Source organism: Salvelinus alpinus, chromosome 10, assembly GCF_045679555.1.
Source record: "Salvelinus alpinus chromosome 10, SLU_Salpinus.1, whole genome shotgun sequence".
Classification (NCBI taxonomy): Eukaryota; Metazoa; Chordata; class Actinopteri; order Salmoniformes; family Salmonidae; genus Salvelinus; species Salvelinus alpinus.
The window spans coordinates 69,290,229-69,302,858 of NC_092095.1; the positions used below are offsets into that span (position 1 = coordinate 69,290,229).

Sequence of the window (12,630 nt, forward strand, 5' to 3'; positions counted from 1 at the left end):
GGTCAGAAGTTTACATACACTCAATTAGTATTTGATAGCATTGCCTTTAAATTGTTTAACTTGGGTCAAACATTTCGGGTAGACTTCCACAAGCTTCCCACAATAAGTTGGGTGAATTTTGGCCCATTCCTCCTGACAGAGCTGGTGTAACTGAGTCAGGTTTGTAGGCCTCCTTGCTCGCACACGCTTTCTCAGTTCTGCCCACACATTTTCTATAGGATTGAGGTCCTTTGTGATGGCCACTCCAATACCTTGACTTTGTTGTCCTTAAGCCACTTTGAAAGCTTTAACTTCCTGACTGATGTCTTGAGATGTTGCTTCAATATATCCACATCATTTTCCTTCCTCATGATGCCATCTATTTTGTGAAGTGCACCAGTCCCTCCTGCAGCAAAGCACCCCCACAACCTGATGCTGTCACCCCTGTGCTTCACAGTTGGGATGGTGTTCATCGGCTTGCAAGCCTCCTCCTTTTTCTCAAAACATAACGATTGTCATTATGGCCAAACAGTTCTGTTGTTGTTTCATCAGACCAGAGGACATTTCTCCAAAAAGTATGATATTTGTCCCCATGTGCAGTTGCAAATCGTAGTCTGGCTTTTTTATGGCGGTTTTGGAGCAGTGGCTTCTTCCTTGCTGAGTGGCCTTTCAGGTTGTCAATATAGGACTCGTTTAACTATGGATATAGATACTTTTGTACCTATTTCCTCCAGCATCTTCACAAGGACATTTGCTGTTGTTCTGGGATTGATTTGCACTTTTCGCACCAAAGTACATTCATCTCTAGGAGACAGAACACGTCTCCTTCCTGAGCGGTATGACAGCTGCGTGGTCCCATGGTGTTTATACTTGCATACGATTATTTGTACAGATGAACGTGGTACCTTCAGGCATTTGGAAATTGCTCCCAAGGATGAACCAGACTTGTGGAGGTTTACACATTTTTTTCTGAGGTCTTGGCTGATTTCTTTTGATTTTCCCATGATGTCAAGCAAAGAGGCACTGAGTTTGAAGGTAGGCCTTGAAATACATCCACAGGTACACCTGCAATTGACTCAAATTATGTCAATTAGCCTATCAGAAGCTTCTAAAGCCACGACATAATTTACTGGAACGTTCCAAGCTGTTTAAAGGCACAGTCAACTTAGTGGATGTAAACTTCTGACCCACTGGAATTGTGATACAGTGAATTATAAGTGAAATAATCTGTCTGTAAACAACTGTTGGAAAAATTACTTGTGTCATGCACAAAGTAGATGTCCTAACCGACTTGCCAAAACTATAATCTGTTAACAAGAAATGTGTGGAGTGGTTGAAAAACGAGTTTTAATGACTCCAACCTAAGTGTATGTAAACTTTTGACTTCAACTGTATACAGCAATATGGTATAGAGCTATCCGTTGAAAACTTGATTCAGTCTAGGGGAAGGGGAAGTAATTACCATATTTTTTAAACCTATCAGATTCTTCAGATCTTCAGGAATGCCTAGAGAGTAGGAGGTAGGAGTCTATCTGGAATTCAGCATTTCACTCTGCTGATCTAACAGAGCACCACATTGGTAGTGATAGTACAGTATGGAACCTCTCCTTCCTTATAAAGTAGCCCACAGCTCAGACTCTCCCAGACTATTTCTTCAGTCTAACTCTCCGTCTCCTCTCTCTAACATCATGGAGAATGTATTCATCCCACCAGCCAGTAGCAGTAGCGACCCACTGGGCACACACTGGTTGAATCAACGTTGTTTACACATCGTTGAATTGACGTCTGTGCCCAGTGGGTAGTCTCATCCCCAGCCCAGAACCAACAAGCAAGGGTGATCATTTAACAGCATCCCACCATCTGTTGGTCTTTAGTGGGACTGTGCTTTGTAATTACCTTGACTAAATACAGGTTGGGCTGCAATAATAACACTACTCAGCACACCTGAGCCACAATGCAATCTGGCTATCACGCTAAATTGGTCTGCATAAAATTCCATAGGCTATAAAAAAACGCAGAGAGCTGTGACTGAGTGTGTGTGTCTGTGTGGTGTGTGTGTGTGTGCATGTCTGTGTGTCTGTGTGTGTGTTTTGTATATGCATGTGTGTGTGTGTGTGGTGTGTGGCTGTGTGTGAGTATGTGGTGTGGTGTGATGTGTGTGTCTGTGTGAGTGAGTGAGTGTGTGTGTGTGTGCAAGGCTGTGTGTAAGTGTGTCTGTGTGTTCTCTCCTCACCGTCGGTGCAGTAGTGTGTGTCTGTGTGTGTGTGTGTGTGTGTGTGTGTGTGTGTGTGTGTGTGTGTGTGTGTGTGTGTGTGTGTGTGTGTGTGTGTGTGTGTGTGTGTGTGTGTGTGTGTGTGTGTGTGTGTGTTCTCTCCTCACCGTCGGTGCAGTAGTGTGTGTCTGTGTGTGTGTCTGTGTGTGTCTGTGTGTTCTCTCCTCACCGTCGGTGCAGTAGTGTGTGTCTGTGTGTGTGTCTGTGTGTGTCTGTGTGTTCTCTCCTCACCGTCGGTGCAGTAGTGTGTGAGCTCCTGGATGCGGGCCAGTCTGGTTCTATTTCCACTCAGGGGGCGGACGGAGCGGAGAAGATTCCACACCGGAGTGTTTCTCATCATCTCTGTCTCTGTCTTCACCGCATCAAAGCTGTTATGGACCTGGTATAATACAACACAACACATCCCTCATAGACCGTACCTGGAGGATACAGCTGCTGCTAATTAGAGAGCATGTCTGTGTGTGTGTGTGTGTGTGTGTGTGTGTGTGTGTGTGTGTGTGTGTGTGTGTGTGTGTGTCTCACAGGCAGGTGGTGCAGTCTCAGGGCTCTCTCGTCATGACAGTTGATCAGTAGAGGTCTCTGGTGCTCAGTGTTCTGCTGGGTGTTCTCCACAGCACCAAACGTCTCCCTCAACGTCTAACAATAAATACATCATACTCTATGTTATGCAGCTCTATACATTGATTGGACAAATCATTAGGAGCACTATAGTGATTGAAGTGGATTTAACAAGTGACATAAATAAGGGACCAGAGCTTACACCTTGATTCACCTGGTCAGTCTATGTCATGGAAAGAGCAGGTGTTCTTAATGTTTTGTATATTCAGTGTATAATCTCTGTACTGAAAATATTAGCCTCAACTCAAGTCACTTTTGAGATAGAGAATGACCAAATACACAGTAACAGATTGCAGGTACATTGTATGGTACAGTAATGAAACCATACTATACTGGAGAAACAGTTTAACAGGTATAGAGGGTCATGGTGTAGTCTACAGTAATGAAACCATACTATACTGGGGAAACAGTTTAACAGGTATAGAGGGTCATGGTGTAGTCTACAGTAATGAAACCATACTATACTGGAGAAACAGTTTAACAGGTATAGAGGGTCATGGTGTAGTCTACAGTAATGAAACCATACTATACTGGGGAAACAGTTTAACAGGTATAGAGGGTCATGGTGTAGTCTACAGTAATGAAACCATACTATACTGGGGAAACAGTATAACAGGTATAGATGGTCATGGTGTAGTCTACAGTAATGAAACCATACTATACTGGAGAAACAGTTTAACAGGTATAGAGGGTCATGGTGTAGTCTACAGTAATGTACCTTCTTCTCCTGGTCTGAGCGAGGTAGAGACATGACAGCAGACAGCATGTAGTCTGCCAGGCTCTTCTCCAGGCTGTACACTCCCTTCTCTGAGCCTGCTGCAGACAGGGGAGGGATGTCCTGCTCTGTGGCCACCACCTGAACACACACACACACACACACACACACACACACACACACACACACACACACACACACACACACACACACACACACACACACACACACACACACACACACACACACACACACACACACACACACACACACACACACACACAGTCAACTAAAGGAGCTCAACCATTCATACTCAGGATTCTCTACTTGTCCACTATATATACAGTGGGGAGAACAAGTATTTGATACACTGACAATTTTGCAGGTTTTCCTACTTACAAAGCATGTAGAGGTCTGTAATTTTTATCATACGTACACTTCAACTGTGAGAGAAGGAATCTAAAACAAAAATCCAGAAAATCACATTGTATGATTTTTAATTAATTAATTTGCATTTTATTGCATGACATAAGTATTTGATACATCAGAAAAGCAGAACTGAATATTTGGTACAGAAACCTTAGTTTGCAATTACAGAGATCATACGTTTCCTGTAGTTCTTGACCAGGTTTGCACACACTGCAGCAGGGATTTTGGCCCACTCCTCCATACAGACCTTCTCCAGATCCTTCAGGTTTCGGGGCTGTCGCTGGGCAATACGGACTTTCGGCTCCCTCCAAAGATTTTCTATTGGGTTCAGGTCTGGAGACTGGCTAGGCCACTCCAGGACCTTGAGATGCTTCTTACGGAGCCACTCCTTAGTTGCCCTGGCTGTGTGTTTCGGGTCGTTGTCATGCTGGAAGACCCAGCCACGACCCATCTTCAATGCTCTTACTGAGGGAAGGAGGTTGTTGGTCAAGATCTCGCGATACATGGCCCCATCCATCCTCCCTTCAATACGGTGCAGTCGTCCTGTCCCCTTTGCAGAAAAGCATCCCCAAAGAATGATGTTTCCACCTCCATGCTTCACGGTTGGGATGGTGTTCTTGGGGTTGTACTCATCCTTCTATTCCTCCAAACACGGCGAGTGGAGTTTAGAGCAAAAAGCTCTATTTTTGTCTCATCAGACCACATGACCTTCTCCCATTCCTCCTCTGGATCATCCAGATGGTCATTGGCAAACTTCAGACGGGCCTGGCCATGCGCTGGCTTGAGCAGGGGGACCTTGCGTGCGCTGCAGGATTTTAATCCATGACGGCGTAGTGTGTTACTAATGGTTTTCTTTGAGACTGTGGTCCCAGCTCTCTTCAGGTCATTGACCAGGTCCTGCCGTGTAGTTCTGGGCTGATCCCTCACATTCCTCATGATCATTGATGCCCCACGAGGTGAGATCTTGCATGGAGCCCCAGACCGAGGGTGATTGACCGTCATCTTGAACTTCTTCCATTTTCTAATAATTGTGCCAACAGTTGTTGCCTTCTCACCAAGCTGCTTGGCTATTGTCCTGTAGCCCATCCCAGCCTTGTACAGGTCTACAATTTATCCCTGATGTCCTTACACAGCTCTCTGGTCTTGGCCATTGTGGAGAGGTTGGAGTCTGTTTGATTGAGTGTGTGGACAGGTGTCTTTTATACAGGTAACGAGTTCAAACAGGTGCAGTTAATACAGGTAATGAGTGGAGAACAGGAGGGCTTCTTAAAGAAAAACTAACAGGTCTGTGAGAGCCGGAATTCTTACTGGTTGGTAGGTGATCAAATACTTATGTCATGCAATAAAATGCAAATTAATTACTTAAAAATCATACAATGTGATTTTCTGGATTTTTGTTTTAGATTCCGTCTCTCACAGTTGAAGTGTACCTATGATAAAAATGACAGACCTCTACATGCTTTGTAAGTAGGAAAACCTGCAAAATCGGCAGTGTATCAAATACTTGTTCTCCCCACTGTACATATATAATGTCTGGAGTGTCTTTCATGTCAAATCTAAGTCAAGGTATGGAGGAGAAGTGTTTTCTCAACTACAATACTTCAACGCTGACCTCTGAGGGTAAGACAATACACAGGCAGTAATACAATGAACCACATGGATAAAACACAAACAGATCTGAACAACTGTTGTCCTGGTTGACTAGTATGGTGATGATGGTTGGGGCCTACAGTGGAGGACCTGCTCCAATGTAGTATGAACAGAACCTGCTCCAGTGTAGTATGAAGGGAACAGAACCTGCTCCAATGTAGTATGAACAGAACAGAACCTGCTCCAGTGTAGTATGAACAGAACAGAACCTGCTCCAATGTAGTATGAACAGAACAGAACCTGCTCCAGTGTAGTATGAACAGAACAGAACCTGCTCCAATGTAGTATGAACAGAACAGAACCTGCTCCAGTGTAGTATGAACAGAACAGAACCTGCTCCAATGTAGTATGAACAGAACAGAACCTGCTCCAGTGTAGTATGAACAGAACAGAACCTGCTCCAATGTAGTATGAACAGAACAGAACCTGCTCCAGTGTAGTATGAACAGAACAGAACCTGCTCCAATGTAGTATGAACAGAACAGAACCTGCTCCAGTGTAGTATGAACAGAACAGAACCTGCTCCAGTGTAGTATGAACAGAACAGAACCTGCTCCAGTGTAGTATGAACAGAACAGAACCTGCTCCAATGTAGTATGAACAGAACAGAACCTGCTCCAGTGTAGTATGAAGGGAATGGAACAGAACCTGCTCCAGTGTAGTATGAAGGGAACAGAACAGGACCTGCTCCAGTGTAGTATGAAGGGAATGGAACAGAACCTGCTCCAGTGTAGTATGAACAGAACAGAACCTGCTCCAGTGTAGTATGAAGGGAATGAAACAGAACCTGCTCCAGTGTAGTATGAAGGGAACCTGCTCCAGTGTAGTATGAACAGAACAGAACCTGCTCCAGTGTAGTATGAAGGGAACAGAACCTGCTCCAGTGTAGTATGAACAGAACAGAACCTGCTCCAGTGTAGTATGAACAGAACAGAACCTGCTCCAGTGTAGTATGAAGAGAACAGAACCTGCTCCAATGTAGTATGAAGGGAACAGAACCTGCTCCAATGTAGTATGAAGGGAACAGAACCTGCTCCAGTGTAGTATGAACAGAACATAACCTGCTCCAGTGTAGTATGAACAAAACAGAACCTGCTCCAGTGTAGTATGAACAGAACAGAACCTGCTCCAGGGTAGTATGAACAGAACAGAACCTGCTCCAGTGTAGTATGAAGGGAACAGAACCTGCTCCAGTGTAGTATGAAGGGAACAGAACCTGCTCCAGTGTAGTATGAAGGGAACAGAACCTGCTCCAGTGTAGTATGAAGGGAACAGAACCTGCTCCAGTGTAGTATGAAGGGAACAGAACCTGCTCCAGTGTAGTATGAACAGAACAGAACCTGCTCCAATGTAGTATGAACAGAACAGAACCTGCTCCAGTGTAGTATGAACAGAACAGAACCTGCTCCAGTGTAGTATGAACAGAACAGAACCTGCTCCAATGTAGTATGAACAGAACAGAACCTGCTCCAATGTAGTATGAACAGAACAGAACCTGCTCCAATGTAGTATGAACAGAACAGAACCTGCTCCAGTGTAGTATGAACAGAACAGAACCTGCTCCAATGTAGTATGAACAGAACAGAACCTGCTCCAGTGTAGTATGAACAGAACAGAACCTGCTCCAATGTAGTATGAACAGAACAGAACCTGCTCCAGTGTAGTATGAACAGAACAGAACCTGCTCCAGTGTAGTATGAACAGAACAGAACCTGCTCCAATGTAGTATGAACAGAACAGAACCTGCTCCAGTGTAGTATGAACAGAACAGAACCTGCTCCAATGTAGTATGAACAGAACAGAACCTGCTCCAGTGTAGTATGAAGGGAATGGAACAGAACCTGCTCCAGTGTAGTATGAAGGGAACAGAACAGGACCTGCTCCAGTGTAGTATGAAGGGAATGGAACAGAACCTGCTCCAGTGTAGTATGAACAGAACAGAACCTGCTCCAGTGTAGTATGAAGGGAATGGAACAGAACCTGCTCCAGTGTAGTATGAAGGGAACCTGCTCCAGTGTAGTATGAACAGAACAGAACCTGCTCCAGTGTAGTATGAAGGGAATGGAACAGAACCTGCTCCAGTGTAGTATGAAGGGAACAGAACCTGCTCCAGTGTAGTATGAAGGGAACAGAACCTGCTCCAGTGTAGTATGAAGGGAACAGAACCTGCTCCAGTGTAGTATGAACAGAACAGAACCTGCTCCAGTGTAGTATGAACAGAACAGAACCTGCTCCAGTGTAGTATGAAGAGAACAGAACCTGCTCCAATGTAGTATGAAGGGAACAGAACCTGCTCCAATGTAGTATGAAGGGAACAGAACCTGCTCCAGTGTAGTATGAACAGAACAGAACCTGCTCCAGTGTAGTATGAACAGAACAGAACCTGCTCCAGTGTAGTATGAACAGAACAGAACCTGCTCCAGTGTAGTATGAAGGGAACAGAACCTGCTCCAGTGTAGTATGAAGGGAACAGAACCTGCTCCAGTGTAGTATGAAGGGAACAGAACCTGCTCCAGTGTAGTATGAAGGGAACAGAACCTGCTCCAGTGTAGTATGAAGGGAACAGAACCTGCTCCAGTGTAGTATGAACAGAACAGAACCTGCTCCAGTGTAGTATGAAGGGAACAGAACCTGCTCCAGTGTAGTATGAACAGAACAGAACCTGCTCCAGTGTAGTATGAAGGGAACAGAACCTGCTCCAGTGTAGTATGAACAGAACAGAACCTGCTTCAATGTAGTATGAAGGGAACAGAACCTGCTCCTGTGTAGTATGAACAGAACAGAACCTGCTCCAGTGTAGTATGAAGGGAACAGAACCTGCTCCAATGTAGTATGAACAGAACAGAACCTGCTCCAATGTAGTATGAAGGGAACAGAACCTGCTCCAGTGTAGTATGAACAGAACAGAACCTGCTCCAGTGTAGTATGAACAGAACAGAACCTGCTCCAATGTAGTATGAAGGGAACAGAACCTACTCCAATGTAGTATGAACAGAACAGAACCTGCTCCAATGTAGTATGAACAGAACAGGACCTGCTCCAATGTAGTATGAACAGAACAGAACCTGCTCCAGTGTAGTATGAAGGGAACAGAACAGGACCTGCTCCAGTGTAGTATGAAGGGAACAGAACCTGATCCAATGTAGTATGAAGAGAACAGAACCTGCTCCAGTGTAGTATGAAGAGAACAGAACCTGCTCCAGTGTAGTATGAAGGGAATGGAACAGAACCTGCTCCAGTGTAGTATGAAGGGAATGGAACAGAACCTGCTCCAGTGTAGTATGAAGGGAATGGAACAGAACCTGCTCCAGTGTAGTATGAAGGGAATGGAACAGAACCTGCTCCAGTGTAGTATGAAGGGAATGGAACAGAACCTGCTCCAGTGTAGTATGAAGGGAATGGAACAGAACCTGCTCCAGTGTAGTATGAAGGGAATGGAACAGAACCTGCTCCAGTGTAGTATGAAGAGAACAGAACCTGCTCCAGTGTAGTATGAAGGGAATGGAACAGAACCTGCTCCAGTGTAGTATGAAGAGAACAGAACCTGCTCCAGTGTAGTATGAAGAGAACAGAACCTGCTCCAGTGTAGTATGAAGGGAACAGAACCTGCTCCAGTGTAGTATGAACAGAACAGAACCTGCTCCAGTGTAGTATGAAGGGAATGGAACAGAACCTGCTCCAGTGTAGTATGAAGAGAACAGAACCTGCTCCAGTGTAGTATGAAGAGAACAGAACCTGCTCCAGTGTAGTATGAAGGGAACAGAACCTGCTCCAGTGTAGTATGAAGGGAACAGAACCTGCTCCAGTGTAGTATGAAGGGAACAGAACAGAACCTGCTCCAGTGTAGTATGAAGGGAACAGAACCTGCTCCAGTGTAGTATGAACAGAACAGAACCTGCTCCAGTGTAGTATGAAGGGAACAGAACAGAACCTGCTCCAGTGTAGTATGAAGGGAACAGAACCTGCTCCAGTGTAGTATGAACAGAACAAGACCTGCTCCAGTGTAGTATGAAGGGAACAGAACAGAACCTGCTCCAGTGTAGTATGAAGGGAACAGAACAGAACCTGCTCCAGCATGCAGTGTAGTATGAAGGGAACAGAACAGAACCTGCTCCAGCATGCAGTGTAGTATGAAGGGAACAGAACAGAACCTGCTCCAGTGTAGTATGAGGGGAACAGAACAGAACCTGCTCCAGCATGCAGTGTAGTATGAAGGGAACAGAACAGAACCTGCTCCAGCATGCAGTGTAGTATGAAGGGAACAGAACAGAACCTGCTCCAGCATGCAGTGTAGTATGAAGGGAACAGAACAGAACCTGCTCCAGCATGCAGTGTAGTATGAAGGGAACAGAACAGAACCTGCTCCAGCATGCAGTGTAGTATGAAGGGAACAGAACAGAACCTGCTCCAGCATGCAGTATAGTATGAGGGGAACAGAACAGAACCTGCTCCAGCATGCAGTGTAGTATGAAGGGAACAGAACAGAACCTGCTCCAGCATGCAGTGTAGTATGAGGGGAACAGAGGAGGCTTCAGGAGGAATCTGGTCCAGCAGGTCGTTATAGTAACGCATGTCCACATCAGTACTCAGAGCAGCTGGTTCAGGGTCTGCTGGGTGGACAACAGACAACAGCTCCCTGGGTTAGGGTCAATTCACTTTCATTCAGCTACCAGTTAACTGTAATCATTTACTTGAACGATCCATTATAACATCAACTGTCCTACAGTGAGTGTTTGTGAAGCTGTAGAATACCTGGAGTGGTCTCCTCTTGGACTTGTCTCTTCTTGGACCCAGGTGTCTGAGGCGTTGTGGTCTGAACCGTCTAAGATATGACAGAAAATATTCCTCAACATTTCTGCTACATGTAGAAACAGAAAACAGGCCTACATGAAATAAAGACAGTATTGTGTATATTCAGTATGGTTTCCTGCTCCGTCCACCAGTCAGTTCATCCTGTGTGCATGCATGTGTGTTTCTGGTACAGTACCTCTGCAGGGCTTTCCTGGGTGGTGCGTGCCCCAGCCCTGGGGACAGATGGCACCTGGACCAGTCTCATGCTGTTCAGGTAGTGTTGATGCTGTCTCCTCCAGTCCAGACAGTCATAGATCAGACACGCCACGTCCTCAAACAGACGTACCCCAAACCCAAGCTACAACACAACATATTAACATGGCATTTTATGTACATTATAAAAAATTATTATAATTAAAGAAAGACCCGCACAATGCTCTTGCCAATGTTTATTGCTTAGGTGTCAGAACCTCTGCCTTCTCGTCAGAGCGTTGATTGATATCAGAAGAAGAGGAAGAAGAAGAAGAGGAAGAAGAAGAAGGAGCAGCAGAAGAAGAAGAAGCAGAAGAAGAAGAATCAGAAGAAGAAGGAGAAGAAGAAGCAGAAGCAGCAGAAGAAGAAGAAGCAGAAGAAGAAGCAGCAGAAGCAGAAGAAGCAGCAGAAGAAGAAGCAGCAGAAGCAGAAGAAGCAGCAGAAGAAGAAGCAGAAGCAGCAGAAGAAGAAGCAGCAGAAGCAGAAGAAGACAAGGAAATCACCATAGCCTCTGGGCTATCCTTGTCTTGTGGTGGCAGGATCTCTTTAGCGGTGTGACTGAGGCGGGCCACATCAAACAGCTTGGAGAATGCTGAGCCACTGTTTAGAACCCCTTCCAACTGACCCCAGAACTGCTCCCGCTGTCTTCTCCTAATGTTAGTCTCTGCGTCTACAGGAACACAATAGCAGCATTTAGCAACACAAATCACATTAAAATGAGATTGATTGATAGATCCATACTGTACTGCCAATATGAAATACTGTCAAATACCTCTGCTGTGCTTGATTCAGTTGACCCTGACTGTACAATGAAACCAGTGGAACAAAAGACTCAAGATCCCAGGCTAAATCAATCCAAACCTCACATTGATGCCAATCTGAGTCTTACCCCCATCCAGGGGTTTGGCATCACGCCCTTCCAGTGATCCCTCTGGCCGGTCTGGTCTCTGTGAGGTCAGCTTGATAACGTTGGACACATGGACCCCCAGGGAGTCCAGCACAGAGACCAGCTGAGCCTGCTGGAAGCCCACCACCAGAACGTAGTGCTGAGGACCATCGTCTGGCTCATCGTCTAGACACACACACACACACGAAAGCTTGAGAGGGAGAGAGACAACCACCCAGTCTCCCCAACACAAAGTGACAACCAACCTCATACTATCAACCAAACAGTGATTCTATACTGTATGTGTGATCATTGAGACAGAGTAGACTGCTCACCTATATACTTGTTGGTCTCATCCTCCTCGCCCCTCTTTTTCAGCTTGGTGTCCTTGGTTGGGGCACTGAGCTCTGCCCCTTTCTTCCCCTTGTCACCTTTGGCGGCAGGCTTGGCACCACCTTTGTCTTTGGTTGGGGAGGCATTGCCAGCCTTGCCCTTACGCTTCTCCTCAGCAGCCTGGGAGAGAGTGGATTAAACTAAGTGGTGCTAATACTGCATACTGCGGTTCAAATGCGGGTCTCCTCTGTGCCAGAAGACTGCGATAGCCTGCTGAGCTGAAGCTGAGGCATTAACAGGTAGCGCAGGCTAGTTTTCATGTCTCAGACAAGGTTTCTTATCACCCATGTTACAATACTACTATAACTCTATCTGACAATAACACTTCAAAAGATTCTCTAGGAAAGCTGGCTGTTGCCAGGGCGATAAGATGACTGATTATTGTTGATGGCTGTCAGGAGTTCCTTCCTACCCTCATCTCTGTGGCTCTCCTCTGCTGGTCGTTGGCCTTGACTCCCAGGAGCTGGAACTTGAGCAGTTTACCCAGCAGGTCACAGGGCAGCTCCTCTCCTGCATCGAGCAGGACCTTGGCTGCCTCCATCACCTTTATAGACAAACAACATACTTGATGTAGAATAGACAGAGAGTGAGTAATAGTTCTAATTTATTGTGCAAAACTCTTTCTCTGCTGCTTCGTAAATGTGT

The 12,630-nt window shown here is 45.6% G+C and overlaps 1 protein-coding gene across 1 annotated transcript in view; it reads right to left on the minus strand.

Annotated features, from left to right (window-relative positions):
• LOC139532761 (sperm-associated antigen 17-like) overlaps positions 1-12,630 on the minus strand; it is a 39,202-nt gene that overhangs the window by 24,118 nt on the left and 2,454 nt on the right. The window contains exons 4-13 of the mRNA XM_071330771.1: positions 12,398-12,529; positions 11,928-12,105; positions 11,596-11,778; positions 11,210-11,376; positions 10,651-10,812; positions 10,416-10,485; positions 10,152-10,273; positions 3,588-3,725; positions 2,774-2,887; positions 2,483-2,630 (exon numbers count right to left, since the gene is read on the minus strand). Coding sequence (XP_071186872.1) covers positions 2,483-2,630; positions 2,774-2,887; positions 3,588-3,725; positions 10,152-10,273; positions 10,416-10,485; positions 10,651-10,812; positions 11,210-11,376; positions 11,596-11,778; positions 11,928-12,105; positions 12,398-12,529 — 1,414 coding nt within the window. The remainder of the gene's footprint in view (positions 1-2,482; positions 2,631-2,773; positions 2,888-3,587; positions 3,726-10,151; positions 10,274-10,415; positions 10,486-10,650; positions 10,813-11,209; positions 11,377-11,595; positions 11,779-11,927; positions 12,106-12,397; positions 12,530-12,630) is intronic.